Source organism: Perna viridis, chromosome 4 (assembly GCF_037379345.1).
Source record: "Perna viridis isolate PV_CMFRI_1.1 ecotype Kerala chromosome 4, ASM3737934v1, whole genome shotgun sequence".
NCBI lineage: Eukaryota > Metazoa > Mollusca > Bivalvia > Mytilida > Mytilidae > Perna > Perna viridis.
In genome coordinates this window covers 6,753,144-6,775,483 of record NC_142448.1, presented here as the reverse complement: position 1 = coordinate 6,775,483, position 22,340 = coordinate 6,753,144, and the positions used below count along the sequence as shown (strand labels likewise).

Genomic DNA, 22,340 nt, shown 5'->3' with positions numbered 1-22,340 from the left:
AAAATGGTTCACGTCATTATTGAAAATTTTAGTTGACAAAAATGTTTTTTGTTTTTGTTTCTTGTTTTTTGTTTGTTTGGTTTTGTTGTTGTTGTTGTTGTTTTTTTTTTTTGTTCGTTTGTTTGTTTGTTTGTTTGTTTCCTCCTTTTTTCCTGATATTATACTGTTTGGAAATCCTCACGTCAAAAATCCCAGTCTTTAAAACTTTGACGTTCTAAATTTACTTACTTATTTTTAGAACTGATTTAAAACATTTCATTGCTACGTTAATAAGGTTATACTAATGCACGACAATTGTGATTTCAATGTACATTTTCATGTTTTTATGTAAAGAGAAACTTGCATTTAAAAGAAATCCATTTCGGTAATTTTGTAGATTGGTAAATAAAGTAAAACTTGTATGACTGAGGGATTTCTTAACGACATTGACTACCCTTGTCGGGTCTCGCACGGACGGTACACTTCAGTAAAACCTGTCTAATGTGCCCTCCATTTATAAATCCCGACAATTATCGGATAAGACAGATATTTGGATTACACAGGCTGGAAACAATGAAAGTGAAAGTATCGGATTAAAGGAATAAAAAATAATTTTACATCATCCAGATTACGCAGGTGTCGAATTGGGCAAGTGTACCACGAGATCGCGTTTGAAACCCCAGCACTTCTTTCAACATTCATCTATAGATACAGTTGTAGTTTGGACCAATGTACAACTACTAGATCCAGTCATTTATGTCTGATTTTGCACACTACTTTTTATCAAGTAAAGTACTGAATGATCTACATTTCCCCATAGTCACGTGATAACACGAACTTCTTTACTTCCTTGTTTGTTTATACATGTATATTTATGTAGTTTTGTTAAATTTTTATCTTTTGTGAATTACATCGAAGTTTAAACTATAGGTAAGCATTAATCATTTTTGTATTTACTACACTGTATACATCATGGCGCCTTTTCGTTTTAACTACATAAGGATGACTTCTTTAGTTATGTTAAAGATTAATTCCTAACAGACGAATAATTTAAAATACTTATTAGATTCTCTCTGTACACAAGTATGTATACCAATCGTCTACTGATGTATATAAATATATATCTGTTTGTTTCCGCGATTACAATAGCTACTGTGTTGTGAATCATTTAAGTTAATGTTTAGTCCAGTAAAACCAGTCTAATATGACACTTTGGTTCCTAGAAAAAAACAACTGTTTGTTTTTTACGAAATTCTTTGATTGTCTATAAATTTTAACCTTTTTTTCTAACGACCTGTTTTATCCGACAGTATTTTCTATTATATTAGATGGCTTCGAATATAAATGACGGAAATGTGAAGAACCTTTCCACTTTAAAACAGTACCACCAGTAGACGACTTTAGTCTGTGAATCATCTTTAATCAATGTCATACTTGTACATGAACTGTTTAAACTTCTGTCATTTAAGTATTTAAATTCTGAATACACGACTATATATATATGATTTATGTACAGTTATTTAAATATTCATTCTATACCCAGCCTCCTAAGACTGAGGGTCGTACAAATTAGTTTCTGTACACTTTACCTCATCAAAGAAACTTTTTCATATTGCAGACATCACTCATATTGGAGAGGGGTGTAATAATCTTTTTTCTACAGTGTAAAAAATTCTTATTCAGAAACAATCGGTCTTACCCTACACTCCCTGTCTTACCCGACACTCCCTGTCTTACCTGACACACCCGGTCTTACCCGACACACCCTGTCTTTCCCCGACATGTTGCGGTGTTGGATCAGACGAGTTTTATGGAATACACACATCGAAAATTTGTAATGGGTTAAATGGCTGACAGAACATATTTAATTCTTGAGCTCTCGGTTGTCGGATTATATAGTTTCCAATATCCATATGTCTGTACGTTTCTTATAGAACTTGTGGTCAAAGACATGATGTGGGGTGATAAAAATCAATAGATTAGGTAATATGAATAACGTCTATTACCAGTCTTTATAATAAAATAAGGAAACCGTAAACGAAATCATTAAATTGTTTGATTCACAATTTTTTTCTAAATGAAAAGTAAGTGCAGTGATATAGGTCGATTTCCGTCTTTAATGAATAGTTTCACTTCGTTTGCTAGGGTTTTTTCACAGCTTGCTTTACGGTATGGGTTTTGCCCATCATTGAAGACTGTAGTGTGACCTGTAGATGTTTGTTTGTTGCTTGGTATTTGGTTATACCACATCTCTCATTTTTATGTGTTATATGATTTCTTAAACTTGTAGTTCAAATAACAACTTTCTGACGCCTAATAGTGTGGAAAAGTAAAATCACATCTTTTGGTAAAACTTTACCACTTTAATCTAAAGATGAGCGTACTTTAACGTAAATTGTACAAAATCTTAGCTATGTAACAATTTCAGTCGCTATAGCCCTTAGGTCTTGTATGTGTGTCATTAGATTCAGATAATGATGATATCTACTAAAACGAAGTTTTATTTAATGTGGATATATAAGACATGGTATGCAAAAGTCAATTATTTTACTTTTAAAAATAAAATAATTCATGATCTTTAATACATTGAAGTATATATCTTACCCAACATCCGAGTATCTCTGAATCCGATAACAACGTCCTGAGAATGGTATTTTCATATAATACAACCACCTGTCCAACCCAATGTACCTGTGTAGCCAAGGGTGTGACATATTTGACAGATACAACCACCTGTCTTATCCAACGTACCTGTATGGTCCAAGGGAGTGATGTATTTGACAAACACAACCGCCTGTCTTATCAAACGTGCCTGTTTGGTCCAAGTGAGCAATGTATTTGACAGACACAACCACTTGTCTTATCCAACGTACCTGTGTTGTCCAAGGGATTGACGTATTTGACAGACACAACAACCTGTTTTATCCAGTGTACCTATGTAGCCAAGGATGTGACATAGTTTACAGACTCAACCACCTGTCTTATCCAACGTACCTGTGTGGTCGAAGGGTGCGACATATTTTGCATACTCAACCACCTGTCAGTGTACATGTGGATAAATGGTGTGTTAAATTTGACAGACACAAATTTAATTTGTTTCCATCGTAAGCAATTAGTTAAATATCAAATGACTATTGGTTTTGTATTCCCATGGGTACCAGTTGTGCTCAACTTTATTGTACTTGTTCAGTTTTGGTAGTACACTGACTGATGCCAAAATATTTTTTCATTTTAACTACTTATTTCTTAGCTAGTATGCGGGGTTTAATTAGGTAGTGTTCAGGAAGGAATATAAAAACAATAACCCATAAATCTTCCAACCTTCAATATATTTAATCTAAATAGAGCGAAAATTATGTATGAACAACCCACAGTTTATTTAGTTTCCTCGTGTTTCCTTAAATGTTTTTGACGGCAATTTTTTCAGTATTGAAACTGCTTACACTAATATTACCAAATGTTACCATTGTTGTTTAAAGGTAAACTTATGAAGCTGTGTTTTTATCAAAATAGGTGGGCATGCGTGTAATGTTATGAAAACAAAGGGTAAAAGTGGTCAGCAAACAAATAAATAGCTGGAAGAAAAAAACCGAAACAGGGATTTAATCACGACGGTTATGATTTTTCATTTCTGAAACATGAACAGCGGAGCTACATAATTATGGTTATGTACAAACTTACTAATAACAATTCTGTTAGTAAAACTTGGGATAATTAATTTAATGTGATTTTGACTATACCTACCCTTTTTCTTAGTCTAACCAATAACCAGGATGGGCCAGGAATGTGTATTATTGACGTTACCCTCTACAGCGGTCGGGTATTGAACCGAACCGATTACAACCAACTCTCTACTCCAATGGGTGAAGTAAATTAGTTTCTTAAAAGGGTAAACCTTTTTATATGACTAGCATTTGTAAGTGATCATCGATCATGTCGACATACACACTGTATCTTTGGGGGTAGTCTGCTTTCTTCAAGTTAATTATTGTTTAGCAAAGGATGCTTGTTGACATGAGCTCTGTAGATTTCATGGAGAGTGAAGAGGCTTTGTAAATACACATCACTTTTCACCCACACACGTGCATATCAGCTACAGAGTCGCCTTACTTTTCACCAACACAAGTGCTCAACAGCTAGACTCGAATCACTTTTCACTAACACGTGTTAACCAGCTGCACATTCGGCTCACTTTTCACACACACATGTGCTTACCGACTGCATAATCTCCTCACCATTCACCCAGCCATGCGTTTACCAGCTACATTGGCACAATAGGAACGCCTCACTGCATGTACCGATTGAGTACATTTTGTTGAACTACAAAATGGACCTTATTTAACCAGAAATTCTCGTGATAAATCGCTACTCTCCAAAGACTTAAAAAAATAAATCATGATTTGAAACGAATTGTAGGAATTCAATTACTGAGTAAACTTGAAGAATAAACTCTGATCAATAAGAAACACTTTTTTGGTTTCGGTTACATAATGTGTATATTAAAGGATAGTTTATGCAATAAAACATCAAGTTGATATCAAAACTGTTTGACAAGGAAGTAAAATTTTGAATTAATTTTACAGTGTCGAGAGTTTGGCCTACAGATGATTGGCTCATACGACATTATAAGTTCAGACACTTAAACAATACAAGTGTAATGTGCTCAATAATTGTATGTATTGATTATGTTGACCTTCTAACTTAAGAATATACATGTTTTTTTTATGATTTCGAGAGATAGGGAGAGAGAGACAAGAAAATAACAATGATCTAAAGAGATGAACTCATGGTATTTGTACATTCTTTGTACAATGTAAAGTTTTCTTAGGCAACCTTCTTAATAAAAGGCAGGTAGAAAGCGGCCTTAAAGAGTCGTCAAATATTTAACCTTAGGGACTGAGCAATTAACATAATGCACGGAATATGTACATGTACCTCCAGCTTTGTCTGGTGGGTTTTTAGCAAAGGCACTTGGGACCAGGATTTTTTTCTCTCAAAAATTTTATTAAATCATTTTGTTTTCATATTTAAGTTATTATGCGTGTTCTGTGACATGTCCGCGTGCTATTTATTGCTGTTTATACAATGCCTAGTTTTTCATCCATATACTTCTCCAACTAGGCATTGTATAAACAGCAATAAATAGCAAGCGGACATGTCACAGAACACGCATAATAACTCAAATATGGAAACAAAATGATTTAATGATATTTTTTAAGAATTTTTTTTTAAATCCTGGTTCCAAGTGCCTGTGGTTTTTAGTTTTTTATTCTGTAGTATCTGCAGAGTCCCACTATCACTTCATTGCTATAATCTGCAATGTAATCACTAAGGGCTCTCAACCCAGGAGAGGGCCAAATGACAGTGTTCATCTTTCTCCGAAACCCGGTGTGCTTAGCGAAATAGTCGTGATTACCGCGTATACCTCAACCAAGAATTAAAGCCACGACCTCTCCCAGTAGAAGCACTACAACTAGTCAATCGCAGCTGTCACCCCCTATATCTCTATATATATCACTAATTTTATTCAGAGGAAACATTTAAAATTTGTGCATATTAACAGTCGAAATATATTTTTTTTATTCTCGGAAAGTTGCACAGCTCTAAAGTTTTAAAGATGTGATATACCTGTACAACAATAAAACCTACTTTGTTCGGCACATAGTTTTGTTGGAGAAATTCACACCATGACAAAATATTGTGTCAGAATGTGAAGGATTCACACAGGTGTCTGCTACAAACTACGGTGCACGTTAACCTGGAAATCAAAGAAACTGTTCAGCCAATTGAAAAATCATTATGACATGAATAGTTTAAAACCCAATTTAGAACAAGAAGGTTGATTTTATTTTGTCGTAATATAAGTATATTTTATATATATTTACTGAATGTAATTAGTTTTTTTTTAATTCATCTACATTTTACTCGCGTTTTCTTTTAAGATAAAGAGATATTTTCCCCATTAAGAAAAAGAAGACACACCAAACCATACTGTACATATTTACTTTTAATCATCTAAATCAGTAAAAATATTCACTGTGCTTCACTCCTTACTAAATCTTCAAAGAAACTAATTAGTATCGTTCACCAAAGCAGCAATGCAACTAGATTCCAAATTAAATATGAAATCGTCACTGCAAGATAGCTTTTGTTATTTCAACAATTTGAATTTTACATGTAGATTTTTTAAAAGGATATGTATATTCGTTTACTGATGAGTACAGTCATTCGTTTAAGATAATATCTAATGCGAGAGTGTTACGCTGTATATGTAGAAATTGTTAAGAATGACTAAGCTTTAATTTCAACGTTGCATGAACTTCCAGAAACACGTTTGATTTTATTCGTTTTCATTTGTAATATATTCATCAGGTTTATTCTTTTTTTTCAGAAGTCTTACCTTACGATGTTCACTTAGCAAGGACGCAATGTCGGATATATGTGTTCTTTACAATGCCGAAGATGTTGAAGATTTCGCTAATTTCTTTAAGAATTTATTTGTACAGGGAAGTCCGGAAACCGGAGTCAGTTTTCAGGCTATTGGAAACATCAAAGACATCTCTGACTTATCTGAGTTCAAAATTCTGGTATTGATTTGTAGTCCTTGTATGATTGAATTATTTGACGATGAGACGGAGACAAGACGATTTCAAGTGTGCTTCACTAATCACCCATGCTTAGTATGCTTACAGTATTATGTCGAAGACTTCGAAATTTCTCGTTTACAGTCAGCACTTTCAATACCAAAGGGGTGGAAATTATTTACCAATTTAGGATCAAAAGAACAGTGTACGGAAACTATAGGCAGTATTATTGAAATTCTGGAAGAACAATCGAAAGTTCCACCAAAACTGCCTCCTATAATTAAGAAACCAAAACACAAGCGTCCATCAAAAAGACCGGTCAAGTTAATTCCGAATACAGTACACAAGGTACAGTGCCATCATATCCATGTTTGCATGCTGTTTTTTACCAAGTATGTGGACTTGGATTGTTTGCGAAGTTCCTCCATTTGTGAAGTACCAGTCTTAGGTCCATTATTTTTTTTTTTAGATTTTTCTCACAATACTTCCTGTTTCGACCAATTGAATTGCTTGAAATTGAGAATCTTGGAGAAAAAAAGCACATTTTGAGATATTTTCTGTCTTACTATCATATTCAATGGTGAAATTCGACATCAGGTTGACGAACTATTTTGTTTCTATCTTTGTGCTTTCCCCCAGTTTTTTATCCTTTGTTTAAATGTTTATTGGATGTAGCGGTTGCTTATTGACTTTTCGGGTTATGCGTCAGCGAAGTTAGTAAAGGGTAAATCTAGATGTATTACGACAATTCAGTCGTTGCCATTTTAATACGACTGCCCAATAAGTCGGTGAAAATTATTAGAAATCTTTAATATAGAATCTGCGCAAGCGTATAATGAGGAATTGGTATTTTGGAACAAGACATTGTACCCAGTACTAAATTTTCTACTTCAGATTTAACATTAATTACCCTTTATCTTACTTCCATTGTTGAGAAGATGTGATATTGTGTAAATAACGTTTTCTTCAGATGAGTTTTGGATATACTTCAAAGTATGAAGATTTGTCCTTCACATTTGCTTGGAACTAAAACACTAGTCTATTGTATTATTTCTAAGTCTTTAGGACCAAGAATTTCAAAATACGACAATGTCAAGATCTGATGAAACAATTGAAAATTTCATGCAAAAGTTATTTTTAGTTGTAATTCTGGCCACTTTACGACCTGAATTACACGTAGTATACATGTGGTTTAATCTTTTTTTTTCTGTGTGTTTAGGCTAACGAGGAAGTGGCTGTGCTGTTCCAGAAAGCACCTACTGGGACCATTCAGGTGTCGTTCAGGGAATTTGATAAAATTGTAGATTTAAAACAGTACAATGATACCACATATATATTACGTGTTCCTCGTAAGTATAAAGTGTTATATCGACAATGCAATGACAGGTAAGTTAAACAAGCAGATAGCACGATGCTTCCGTACTTGGCCATAAAATATCTAAACAGGTCATCACGACAGAGAGAACAATGCTTCCGCATAACAATCTTTTCTTAAACTAAATAAAATCGAGGAAATATATATATATATATAGCAACTCAAAGAGTAATTAAGAGAACTGAGATTCGAGCAGAAATAAAAAGAATACAATCCAATGACATAGGCCAGACCGTGAAAACAGGCACACTCAACAATCCAATGACATAGGCCCGACCGGGAAAACAGGCACACTCAACAATCCAATGACATAGGCCCGACCGGGAAAACACTCAACAAATAACATAATATACAACCATAATGACACGATTGATTGATTGATTGAGAGCATGGACCAGGTGCACCGGTAGAGTAAGCGTCTTCTGCCTTTCTAGAAACACCCGATGAGTTGCTCATAATATGTCTACTTCAGGGTAGACGAAAAATTATGACACGGGGAACATATCGGTTCTCTTGGTGAAGGTGGAGACACCGTCACGATGCACGAATTCATGATGACAACCATAAACATCTGTAGTGATGACTCCAATCTTCTGGCAACATAACCCTGTTCCAGCAGCCTAATGGTAAGATGTCGTGCACGGTACAAAAGGTCCGCGTAGTTACGGCAAGCTCTGACAAAACGCATGAGTTGTGATATGAAAGCTCCAAGTGCAAATGCTTATTATATAATAAGGGACATTGCATATATTTATTATATTTATGTGCTGACAAAAATATGCGGTGGCGTAAAAATAGATATGTTATCAGAATTCTTTTATTTCCGTATTATTCCTGCAACTTTAATTACTCGATATAATAATGAAAATATACATTATTATTATATCCAAGACCTTTTACATATTCTCAATTTTTTGAGTAACATGATAACTCTACTTCTTTGATTTCCAGCTTTACCAAAGCTAGGACAAGTTAGAGTGGCAATCTTGTGTAATAGTGATATAATAACTGAGTTGGCAATCAAAATTGTGAAACCAAATCTAGCAGCATTTGAATGTTTCGACTATTTAGCTCAGATACTATGTGTTGACCCCGGTGACAGACAAGCAATGGATACAAAACTAGTTGGATTGTTCGATAAGAGTGTTCCTAATGATGGGACATTAGCCGAGCTTATGAAAATCCAGTCACAAGATATGCCATTTCAAAACTGTAAGTGCACCACATTTTAACAGTTTTTTGTTTTTGCTTTTGTTTGTTTTATTTTTGTTTGTTTTTGTTTTTGTTTTTGTATTTTTTTATTTGTTGTTGTTGTGAAATTATCTGCGATAAAAGTCGGTAAACGTAAAAAGATTGAACAAATTACCAAAAAGCAATAAATATGGCCCATTTGGTTTTCAGCTACTTGTATCACCGAAGGTTTGAAAATGCTGAAGATGCCAGTTTCGACCATTAAAACGAAATAAAGTTAATTCATATTTTCAATTACATCTTTTGTTCTTTTTAGCTCGGAGTTGTTTGACTCCACTTTTAACAAACAGTTCCATCTTAATCTAAAAATACAAGCAGTTTCGTGTTTTCGATTTGTATGCATCACATATCCTAGTGAAGTAATGTTTGGATACATAACTGAAGGGGAATCGGTTGCCCTTATAAAATTGTAAATAAAGTGGGAAAATATGAATTATGTAGAAACCGCTCGCGGAAACTATATCAATGCGTCAAATGGGTTTCATATCTAATGAATCACTTGCTGAGCAAAGCCTTGTTTTTTATTTTTTGAAAGTAATAGAAAGTGATCAAGATGTTCCAACATTACTGCACTTCGCTGCAAGGCACGGGTTAGAAGACCTAACTTGTGCCATAATGGATACCCCTGGTTCTAGCTCTGCATTCCAAATAGAGAACAAAGATGGCCTTGACCCTTCTGACCTTGCTGAACTTAATGGTTTTGTAGATCTTGCTGAACACATGCGCACACAATTTGTAAGTAAAAAAATGGGACGGATGGATACTTATAACTATATTCTATTTAACAATCAACGTTGGGGGAGTTTATTAAAGAAAAAGCTTTGAAATGAAAAAAACCTAGTGAAGACCTATTTAAAATTAACGATAAGTTGTAATGTACTTTTGATTAGTAACTATTTCATTGGCATTAGAATAAAGATCTTAAGCTTTTTTTCTATTGTCAGGAAACCCACACAATGGTGGAATATATACATTTGGTAGCAACAGAAAATCTCTATTTAAACCAAGATGAATTAGAACAATCAAGAAACCAAAGGTCTGGTAAGGAGAAAGATTTATAGTTACTGTACCTGTCTAACCTTTCACGCATTTCTTATCTAAAAAAATACAGCCTTCATCTTATGGCTAGTGAGCAAAGATCTAAACTTTGGAATAAAAGTTCAAGAAATTAATTAACTACACTATCAGCGAAATTTCTACACTCCCCTATGAAATCTAAGTTATGAGTTTTAAACTTCTTGTATTTATTTACCTCTGTATTGTGACAAAAAAAGATAAATCCTGATATAAAAAGATAGTTGTTAAACATAGAACAGTTCGTAGAAAGATTGCGACATCAGGAAGTGCGACGATTCCATCTAACAATAGAATGGAACTTACGTCAACTAGAAAATGAAGCCGTTATATTTTTTCTCAGAAGTAAACACAATACTTCGTCTAAAGAACAACTGACTTAGATTTTCATCAAATTATTTCCCCATGGAATAACCGGCAACTTTTCCCAGGGAGACATTCATCGTCGGCAACGAAGCATACAAATGAAAATATGAAAAAAATGTCTGACCTATAAATCCGTTATGTATAATATATAAAGCAACTTTGGAAACTGAGTATATTATGCAAATGTTGGACTTTATCCTCTCCTTTTTTAAATTTATGGATCCCCGTGTTTCCCGGGGAAAAGTATACCATATTGTTTATTTGGGAAGTATCGGTCTTAAGAATTAAATAAGCATGTCTCCTATAAACATGATTTTGTGAAAAATAATACATGTATATGAACACATTTCTTCGGGAAACAAATTGTTTATTACTTTAATTGTCTATTTTTGGAAATAAATTCATTTAAATAATGAAGAGGTTGTTTTTTAGAATGGAAGTATCATTCAATTTTATAACGTGGGAAATGTTCCATAATTTTGTGTCTAATGTTCTAACTAATTATTAATTCCATTTTACAAATTATCTCGTTGATATACAAGTGTACATTAAACACAGCTTTGATTAACAGTTATAAATATTGTAAAGGCAATTATACGGCGTTTATTTACCATGATTTGCCATATTCTGGTTGATTTTTGTGTACACCTGTTGACGATAATGAAAAGTTGTAATTTTTTAAGCTTCCAGTATTAACAAATATAAGCCATCAAAATTTCCGACCTAGAACATTGTTTGCAGATTGCCCTAAATACAAATTTCTCGTCAATTTTCAGTAGTATGTATTTCTTCCCATTGTTTTTTTCTGTTTTCCTGCAGTTTGCTTTTGTATTGTTAGTGTACTTGAATCTTGTTCTGCTTTTCATGTATTTTCACTTAATAGTTTGTAGTCATGCATCAACTTATTTACTTCTGTATTACATTGTAAAATACATGTAGTCTTTTTAAATTGTTATTTTAGAACGTAGTCAAAGTTTGAAAGTAGCGTCTTTAGATGAAAAGATAGTTCCTGATCAAAAATCAAGTAAGTAGAGAATGTGGACATACCTCCCCCCCCCCAAAAAAAAAAAAAATGAAAAAAGTTGAAAAAGTTTATTTTGATATCATAAGAACGTATGTCCTTGCATTCGGAGTTATTGTATGCCTTAAGAGTTGGGTTTTTTTTGTTGTTGTTGTTTTTTTTAAGGGAAGGCAAAAACTCGTGGAAGAACACTTAATAATCGAAGTTGAATGTAAATGAACTTTATTTTACTTACTTTAAGGGATGATGCTAATCTTTCAAAAACCAGGTATGGGACTAACGGACGGAAGGATCTCTATTCTCAGGTGGGATACATGAAAATATTGAACATTACAATGTGTCAAGCCAAATTATTTTTAAACATTGATTTGGAGATAAGTGTGTAGGTTGGTTTTCATATATTTACAAGATAGCTGAGTTAAAAAAATCGACGTGAAGAAATAGAAAAATATTGATGCTCTGATGTTTTGTACAATGTTAATACCTATAAAACCCATGAATGTTAATAATGATAATCAATACATTTCAGTTACCCTTCCTCGGCGTGCACCACCTCCACCTCCCCAGGAAGATAAACCTTACCCCAAAATGGCACCAGATGAATTTATGGGTATATCATCACCATGTTAGTATCAAATAATGCTTGTGAGCTAAGCTTTCATTGTTTTCAATCTGTATATAATTCTAAATGCCAAAATTCGACTAGAATGAGATGTGCAGCTTCAGTATCATTATATTATTCACTTAACGAAGAAATCAATCTTCTCGCCAATTTTGACTTTTTTTTCATTGTCACTTTCAACATATTTTGGGTACATTAAAATAAGATGTTACTCACTTTACAGGTTAATTAGGCACATCTCCAATCAAATTGCATCAGTCTGGTTAGATGTATGATGTTTTCTTATAATCTGCTACTTAAACCAAATAAGGACCTTTGCTGTATTAATTATTGTAGGACTGTGGCATGCAAAAGGGTACTCCAGCAATGCTAGAGGTTGTCTGGAAAGCTATTTTCTGACTTGGTACCATCCTAACCTCTAGAATTTGACATGTTAAAAGCCACCGCAAATTTTTATTAGCGAAACATGTGTTTTAAAATACTTTATGTCATTTATTTACGTAAAAGACGTTTAACCTACCGGGCATCAAACGATAAAAATCCTAAATATTTGTTAAATATCTAATACATTTGTAATGAAGACAGTTGTCAAAATGACCAGCAATTTTGAATTAGGTCACAATTTTTACGGAGTACAATATATTTTTGACAAAACGAACTTAAAGTTGGTAAAGGCAATTCGTTGGAGTCCGAGTTGCTCATTTACTTTTGTTGCTTTGTGTGTGTGGTTTTGGTTACTTTATGTTCTTTGTTGTGTGTGTCTGTTTTCCGTGTCTGGTCTTTGTCCCCGGGTTGCATTCTTTTGGTTGCCGCTGTAGCCTTGGTTCCCTTGATTGCTCTTTCTTTAGTTTAGTCACCTTATCGAGTGTAATGGTAAAGAAACTGTATACAACGTTTTAAATGGAAAATACTAATACTATAATTCTGCCGATTTCAAGGAACGGCAGAACGAGCGTTATGCAATATGGCGCTTTGAAGTAGGAGGTTGGGGTATGGAGGAACGGAATTCCAACCTCTTACGTTGTAGGAGTAGCAAAAAGGGTCAGGATATACAGTTCCGTTGCTAACACTAGGGTTAAGTATATTAACATCCATTGTTTTGATTTTTTCTTACCAGCTATAGAAAAGGCTAAATCTTCATTTGGATCAAGAACACACGATGAACTTATTGATATAGGAAATGCTGTCAGGGCAGGCGAGTTTACTGTGGAAGAAGCCGAACGTCTATACGCTTCATGGGTCGACCGAAACAAGTCGACGCAATCTAAATCTCTTAAAGAGAGAAATGATGCTATAGAGGAGCTCAGAAACCAGTACCAAACAGTATTCAAACCTAACAAGGAACGCAAAAGTGTTTTTAGCAAGATAAAAAATAAGGTAGCACCAAAGAAAAAGGTGAAGGATGATGAAGAAAACTATATAATGCATATTGTGGTAAGGTTGACTGGTATAACCTTTTTCATTTAAAGATACACATAGATCGATAACTCTTATTGTTTATTGGTATTTTCCTTTACTGAGTCCAGTTGTGTGTCTAGCTGTTGTTTTCATATTAATAAAATAAAAAAGGACTATATAGAACAAGATGAAAGATCAAAGAGTACACAATGCCTGTTTAGATGGGTGCATTATCCTGTATTTACCGGTGTGTGCAGTCTTCGGAAACATCAAATTTAGTCATGGTGAGGAAACGAAAGAAGTGTGTTTTGACCAACACAATCTCGGATTTGTTTCATACAACTACATTTTCGTGCTTTTCCCTTTATTTTATCAAACTTTTGTCTGGTCTAGAGACAAATGATCCCCCTCTCCCATATACTTTAATTTTTATGTATCGGGTTTTTTTTTCAGCACCCTCTGCCAGCGAGAAAATACACAGAAAGAGATAGTACCATCAGCAATTCCAGTAAGATATTCTCTTTCTATATATTCAGCTTCACAATTTGCCATAACTGCTTCTTGAGAATTATTCGGTTACAACATGTTTCACCTACATAGAATGTGGAATTGGTCTTTGGCCAACAAAGTTGCAACACAGACACTTGTCTCAGGAGAAAAAATAATCCCTGACATTGTGATTATTATACCGCCCGCATGGTGTCCTTCCGCCCCTCCCTCTTCTAATCAATCACTCCTCTGAAAACGCTGAATCGAATTTGATGAAACTTTTTTCATATACTCTTTATTATAAGATCCCATTGCACACCTCCTATTTTGTTTTTCCGTTTGAATATTTAAATCACTTCTGGGTTACCCTATACCGGGGAAGGGAGCTGCGGTATCACCAAGTGAGCTTTGCTCGCAGTCTTTCTTGTTTTGCCTGTGAGATGCAAGTGTATAAAAACGCTTCAACATTTAAATTTCATTAACCACCTTTAATTACTTATTTCCTGAGTATTGAATTATATGACTTTTGTAACAGGTTCTTCTAGTGGTGGATCACGTGGCAGCACTGCCAGCCAAGAATCGTGGAGGGATAGTAACATAGGTAGCATGCAAGAAGAGAGTGATTCTGCTGATGAGGATATTGACGTAGGTACCCCTCAGATGTAACATCTTTTTTGCAATGACACATCTGTTGCTTAAACATAAATAACCGATAATTTAACTAGCAACACACAATGCTTTAAGAACATTGTAATGTACTGCTCTACGTCTGCATGGTTATTCAAATATTCAAAATTATTTACATGATTTTTTCCATTTATATTCGATCATTGGTAGGATATATGGTACTTTTTTAATATAGATTAATGCTATTTCAGCCGACACCAGTGTATGAAGTGCAGAGACGTTCATCTGATACTTCTGATGAAACCAGAAACAAAGTTAGTGTCCTACTTAGAAAGATACAGATTTCAACGGAAGAAAAACATATACATATAGTACGAGTCTTAATGAGAATCAGGCAAAATAGAAACACATGAAACATGCATAAAACCTTACCGATCTGACTGAAGTGTGAAGACAACAAATGAAATTTACTCTGCATCACTGAAGATGATTTGATTTTGTCATTAGATTGTTATAACTGTTATTTTACAAAACCTTGCCCTTCTTTGTTCCTAATGGTACAAAAAGTCAGATTACACTGTCAAAGTGGTGTGTTATTTCATGCCTGATTCTTACATAGACTGTCACTTTTAACTCTTTTAAATTGAAAGAAGCAGTGGGAGTACAGGGGGAATTCTACGAACAAAACTATGAAAACTCCAATAAACTGTTTTAACACAATACTTGATATTGCCAGGAACATCAAACGACAGCAGACGATAAAAAAGATGGATGAACTACACAATACACACAGAATGCGCAGCATGGACCCCAAAACAAACATCACACTGAACTCAAGCAATCAAAGCTATAATATGCAGATTAAGTAGTATTATTCACATAGAACTCTAAATAGTTGTAGAAAAAAGAGTAGAAAAAAAAACAAAACTAAGAATTTTATATTTAACAGCTTTTTTTGGATTGCATTTAAATAGGGTTGTTGGCCTGTTTTATTAAATCAAACCAAAATAAAAGATAGTTGAACTACATTGAATTATTTATAATGCTTTTTTCTTTATTTGACCGAAAGTGTACTAATTGAATAAGCTTTTTTTGCTATATATTCAGACCACAGATTACAGGAAATCTTTGAAAGATCAATTCTTTGACAGAATGAAAGTCATAGAGGAAAAATCACCAGACTTGCCACCCCGTCCTCCTCCTAAACGACCACTTCCGGCTCCGCCGCCACAAAATACGCCGAAACAAGCCGAACGGAAAGTGATGCCTCCTCCTAATCTCGACAGGCCACCACAACCCTTGCCGACTAAACCAGAACCTCTAAACATCAAAGATCCGAGTCCGTTGTCAAAGAGACCGCCCCTTCCACTTCCGGGTGTTTCACCGTCTGGACCAGCGCCATCTCCTTCTGTCTCCAATACGTTGAGACGACCGCCACCGCCGCCAAAAAAGAGAACTAATTAAAACTTGAAAATGATAAAGAGATCATATGCTCGATGGGAGATATCCGGCATTTGCCAGGATGTCCTCATTTCAACCAGATTAATCATGGGGACAAGAGAACAGTATATTTATTTTGTTGTTGAAATGATTGTTATTCCATGTCTGGCTAAACCACAATGACATGTATTAAATTTACATTATTATATACAATTCATACATAAATAGAAAAGGTTTTCTTTATAATTCGCGACGATTGCACAAAAACAATCTTAATATATTAACAAAGCATTTCACGCTATTCAGTCTTGCATTGGAAATACACAATGATTATTAGAAATGGTGCCATAGTCTTGGGAAGCTAACGCTAGATAAGGAAAAAAAGAGGCTCTTGAAGAGCCTGAATTGCTCACCTGACAAACCATATCCTATTTACTAAGTAAGTAACGGTACCATGCTTTGTTACCATGTTGGACAAAAAATTGCTGAAAAAGAGCATATATTGATGAATGTTGTAAGTTAAAAAGAGTACGTAAGGCACTGTAAAATGTAGGAAATGACTTCAAAGTGTTTTAGAACCTCTGGAAAAAATTTTGGCATGGGTCCCCTTTGCCCTGTTATTCCACCAGGTGTGATAGGGCATTAGCCCAGTATAGATTTGCTGAAAAGGAACATAAAATGAAGTTAAACCATGGCTATCCAAAATTTTCATCATTACCATTCATATTAGGAGAATTAAACAATTATCGTTGAAATCAAGGCAAATATAAAAATTAGCGGGAAAATGGCCACCCAGAACAATCTTTCGTCATCACCATTCAACTTAAAACACCTATATAGCTTCCCATATATGGAATCGGAGCAACTGGTGAAAATGGTCGTAAAATGGCCGCCTAAAAAAAAAATTCAATACTCCCGTCAACTCAGAATATTATGTTTATCTTAATGGTAGCTTTCATTTTCATTATTCTTCTATAGTTGAGGGGAAAAAACGCAAAAAAGCATGTTCTATTTTTGGTAACGACGGCCATATTTTTTTTACTCATGAAAAATTTTAAATGATCAGTTTGTGGAAGAAACCCTAAAAAATATGCCAATTTTTATTAAATTTTGTTGCAATTAGTGTCAGAGAGTTGTACACATTAAAACGACAAAAAATCTGTCTGGTGCAATAAATCCTAAAACAGACAACAAACAATTTTGTAAATTTTGGCAAAGGTCGGTCTTCTGATGTTGAACAATATAACTCTCATCAGAACTTTGCTAAATTCAACTGTTTAAGACTTATTTGCAAAAAAATGTATTTTGACCACCATCGCACCATTAGCATGATGATTTTGAAAGCCTTAATTTCCAAGCTTCGCAATGGTATGCAACTTTAAGATGTCATTTGTCCTGGGAATTCGCAGTGAAACTTTGAAAATTACTTTTTTAACATGTAAAGTAATGGAAACGTTAGAAGTGGTTAGTAAGACCTCAACAGATCACCAAAATTACATCACAGATAGATCTCATCATGGTGAACACTTATACCCAGTCAGAATTTAGTTAAATCTAACGGTTTTGAAGATATATGCAAAAAACTGCTGTCTGACCCTTATGTTCTATTATTAGTAATGGCGGTCATGTCTTTTTTACAGATCAAAAACCCAAACAGTCATTTTGTGCATGATACTCTAAGAAACAATCATATTAAGTTTCATTCAAAGCCATTCAGTAGTTTCAAAGGAGATGTGTGAAGAATTGTTAACCACGACGACGACAGACGACGACAACGAACACCAAGTGGTGACAATAGCTCACATGGCCTATGGCCAGGTGAGCTTAAAAAGTGATTGAATGAATCTTCGTTTTCTTGACGAAATAAATTTTTACTTGAAACATTTTTAAAACTACAGTCATTTGTCCCGTAGACACTGATTTTGTCTGCCTCATAATGTGTGAAAATATTTATCGGAACTTAAACGACAGGTGACTACAATAACTTGAAAATATGGTGCCAGTAAAGCTAATCTAAAAAAAAACAGGAAAAACAAAGCGCCAAACAAAGAGAAAATCATAAAGATCACAATCAGGAACACAAAGATGTCATTATCAACTCTAAGGCATCAAAAAGTAAAATCAAAATCTCAATAGAAAGAATTATTGAAGTTTCTGCCAGTTTACGAAAGAGATAATGCACAAAACTTTGCTTGTATGGATACCTTTTCAGTTTTTTTATCCATTACACGGAAAAACCAATAATGTTAGTTAAAATATAAATGATAATAACAAAAGAACAACAAAAATATGATTGAAAACTTTTTCCAAAGCATTCTGTATCGTTTCAACTATACCAGACGCCATCCGGAAAATGAAGTCCTTGATTTATCGCTGCTATAGACGTTTCCTGCTGGTGATGTAGTAGTACTTGTTCGAATGTAACAAACATCTCCAACATTCATCTGAATAATAACTGTTGATGAGGCGGCGCTCTGGTACGATGAGTAGGCGTGTACAAACAATGATCCTACGATGTCTGAATTTTTTACAATTTCAACCGGCATTATGGCACCTACATCGGGCGTAATTGTATATGAAAACACGTACAATCCAGCTTGGTTCGCACTGAAGACGCCGGTGAATCTATTGTAGTTATTCCCGAGGTTAGTGATCAAGTGATCGAATATTAGTGTGTGGTGTGGACCTGGCTTATTCTCGGAACCAGACATATAGGCGTAAAATGCGGGATTGGTCGATCTCAGTTGTCTTCGGTATCTCTCCTTAATTGTAGCATCTGTTAAATATGAGAATGAGGTTATGAAATCTGAACAGAAAGACATAACGAATCATAGCAGTACGAATATTGAGAAGCCCCGGTATTGATTTTTTTTACAAAAATATCATGTATGACTTTTTAAAAAACAAAACAAAACAACCGACATAAAATCTAACAATATTTCAGTTATTTTTTTCTAACGAATTAGTGTAGTAGTGACCTAAATTTTGAAATTAAAGTGTCCATAGATCACAGATGTCCCCCACAAAAATTATAAGCAAGTGGATGTGCAACCAAACTGAATGTCTCACACACGGTACAACTTATCATGTTCTTTACATAACCTGCATGAAATCTGAAATTATTTCCATTAGTAGTTTTAGTTAAGGATGACTGATAATTGCAGAACGCACGTACGAATAATTATTGGACTCCTGTAAAACTTACAGCCTGTGGCTGACGTCTAACACGTATAGAGGGCATTAAAATGTCAATCGTTTTAATTAAATCAGATCATTCTATATCTACATGTAATGCGACTTATGAATTAACCTTCACTTTATTTAATAGTCTACAGAAGGAAACATTATTTCAGAATACAGACACTTAGTATAAACATAAATAGCCTATATACCTAGTGTGATAAGTCACATTACCTATATATAGATATAACTATGGATACCTAGTGTGATAAGTCGCATTACCTATATATAGATAGAACTATGGATACCTAGTGTGATAAGTCGCATTACCTATATATAGATACAACTATGGATACCTAGTGTGATAAGTCGCATTACCTATATATAGATACAACTATGGATATATTGCAAGGTCTGATCAAAATAAGAATAACACTCTGTAAGAGGAAGATCATATGCTTTAGAAGAATTTAGCAATCACAAAACGGCAAAATGAAGCACATGAGCAGATCAGTAAAAGAGGGATGTTTCATTTCATTATGGGGATTGTAGTGATAAACTGATATAAAAGTCTTTTCAGATATAATACAAATTTACAAATGCAGAGAAAACAATAGATAATAAACTAAATTACAAAATTAGAGGACCATGACGACGACAACGATTATCATGATGATAATCAAAATACTTAGAAAATTTCAATACACCCTTCTACATTTCAGCCAATGGATGAGCACGTATGGAAATAATCCAGGAGCATATGTTCATATAAGTCAGTAGTTGTAGAGCTGTTTAAATGTTTAAGAGCCCTGGTACACAAAATTCAAATAGAGATGAAATATTTTAGTTATATAATTGCATGACTAAATGAAAATTGACGTAGATGTCGGTTTTTTCATATACTATTTAACTGTTTCAGTTAATTCCATTAATTGTATAAGAGATAGTATCAGTAATTTACTATGCAGGCAAAATGAGTTAATAAATATTTGTGATCTTTGGACGCATTTCATTTGTTTAAAGGTACCCACAACTGACTGGCTTTTTTTTGGTAATGAGTTTCTTTTTACCTATGGATACAATGCAGGATCAAACAAACTCAAATGTACACTTAATTATAATACACCATTGCGGTGGCTTCCAACTTCCAGGTTTTTACCATGATATTGCAATTTGTTAAACAGACTGTCCTTTTGACTACTATCTAGATTTTATCAGTATTGCCATTCACTCATTTCACAATTTGAAACGGCAAAACAGACAAACAAAATAAGAAGGACAGTTTTCTTCTCGAGAGGAACAACGTTTCTCTATTTACGTCACTACAAATAAAGTCATATATACATACATCGTGACGTTCACCAAATAATGACCTAAATCTAAAGACGAGAAAGACAACGATGATGTTGATAATGACATGATACTTCGAAGATTTCGAAAATGTCTTGTTAAGTTTGGCCTCTGTATGGCGTGTATGTAACAAGGTTAGAAGAAAGATTGGGAAAGAAAAATGGTTGAAGTAAGCGTATGTAATCAGTCGATAAACTCCGTCATATAAATGTGGTAAATAATTGCTTATCAGCATAAATCTATTATGCTTTAATGTGTAAAAACTAGTATCAAATTCAAAACTTAGGAATATTGCTTACTTATGTCAGTCAGATCCGAATGGTTATAAGAATGAACGTCAAATACAGGGTTGGCTTCAATACCTGCTACTGATGAATCAAGTTTCTCTTGTTGCTGAGTTACTACATCCTGAAGATTATGAGAAATTCCTCGTATAATTTTGTAGTCGGAAATCAGCGCGGCAACATCTTCTTCAAGTTTGTTTATTCTCGTATCAACTTCAACTTCCAAATCATCACGCAATGTTTGGACTGGGTGCTCATTTTTCTGAAAGCATAGCGACACCTGAAAATAAAAAAGCAAGAAATGATATATCTGCATGTCAATTCTGACGAACCGCAAGACTTAGGATTGTCTTGCCTATTGCGTCACTTCTGTGTCTCTTATCTCCTATATGAAATCAATGTCGAAGTGAAAGCTTCTATAACCTATTTGGTAGATTTACAGAACAGTAAAACCTGCCTTAACTGTAACTAAAATGGCTGGAAAAATATTATTCGGTTTACATGTGTTCACAATGCACTCGGACTATTAGGAAGGCGATAGCCAGGACCCTTTTATGAAATCTTAAGAAATTTTGAATGATGTATTTCATATATCTAAGCCTTACAAACACCCAGTAAGATGTTCAATAAATAATCAGGCAAATTGATTCCATACCATTGTATTACCAACACTTGACACGATGCACCATACCATTGTATTACCAACACTTGACACGATGCACCATACCATTGTATTACTAACACATGACACAGGGCATCATACCATTGTATTACTAACACATGACACGGGGCATCATACCATTGTATTACTAACACATGACAATGCATCATACCATTGTATTACTAACATATGACACAGGGCATCATACCATTGTATTACTAACATATGACACATCTTTTTTCTCAAGAAAAAACTTAGTCCACGGCTTGGTCCCTTCTCCCTTTATTAAAATCTCTTAATTCGCTACTTGGAACGTCAGGAAATTTCTGGTGTAACAAGTGAATGGTTTATTTCTTGTTTAGTTATTGCAGGTTTAAATTATATACGTATATCCAGTAAGACCTTGTATCGATGATGAAAAGTCACTCCTATTGTGATCAACAGAACATCACAAACTTCAAGATGGGTTCTGTGTTTCTAAATTACCTTTAAGGAATAACAAAACAGTAGGTAATTGTGTTGCACTTTGGTTATCTAATGAGATGGTTCCACTCAATCCGTTGAATTTTAGGACTGTAAAACCATAGCAATAGTATCACTTTTTAACATAACAATACTAATAATTAATGTAACATAGTT

The 22,340-nt window shown here is 34.2% G+C and overlaps 2 protein-coding genes across 7 annotated transcripts; one reads left to right on the top strand and one right to left on the bottom strand.

Moving 5' to 3' along the window:
• The first annotated feature begins 292 nt into the window (after positions 1 to 292).
• LOC148618666 (uncharacterized) lies at positions 293 to 16,458 on the top strand. Of its 6 annotated transcripts, none has more exons than XM_088577800.1 (15): positions 293 to 909; positions 3,736 to 3,868; positions 4,563 to 4,651; positions 6,371 to 6,911; positions 7,783 to 7,912; positions 8,890 to 9,150; positions 9,725 to 9,924; positions 10,134 to 10,230; positions 11,591 to 11,653; positions 12,180 to 12,275; positions 13,390 to 13,706; positions 14,124 to 14,178; positions 14,695 to 14,804; positions 15,038 to 15,157; positions 15,523 to 15,853. In XM_088577800.1, exons 4-15 carry the CDS (start codon positions 6,408 to 6,410, stop codon positions 15,559 to 15,561), a joined length of 1,992 nt encoding a protein of 663 aa, XP_088433926.1. In that variant the 5' UTR covers positions 293 to 909; positions 3,736 to 3,868; positions 4,563 to 4,651; positions 6,371 to 6,407; the 3' UTR covers positions 15,562 to 15,853. The 6 variants fall into 6 exon arrangements, with proteins under 6 accessions (XP_088433926.1, XP_088433921.1, XP_088433924.1 ...); XM_088577795.1 differs by lacking the exon at positions 15,523 to 15,853 and adding an exon at positions 15,894 to 16,458 and having other exon boundaries at positions 300 to 909; positions 15,038 to 15,100; XM_088577798.1 differs by lacking the exons at positions 3,736 to 3,868; positions 15,523 to 15,853 and adding an exon at positions 15,894 to 16,458 and having other exon boundaries at positions 300 to 909; positions 15,038 to 15,100.
• A 2,056-nt stretch (positions 16,459 to 18,514) lies between these two features.
• LOC148618665 (uncharacterized) lies at positions 18,515 to 21,431 on the bottom strand. The gene is made up of 2 exons (XM_088577801.1): positions 21,056 to 21,431; positions 18,515 to 19,002 (listed from the first exon to the last, which is right to left on the bottom strand). The coding sequence occupies exons 1-2, from the start codon at positions 21,354 to 21,356 to the stop codon at positions 18,557 to 18,559; spliced, it is 747 nt and encodes a 248-aa protein (XP_088433927.1). The 5' UTR covers positions 21,357 to 21,431; the 3' UTR covers positions 18,515 to 18,556.
• Between the last annotated feature and the right edge of the window lie 909 nt (positions 21,432 to 22,340).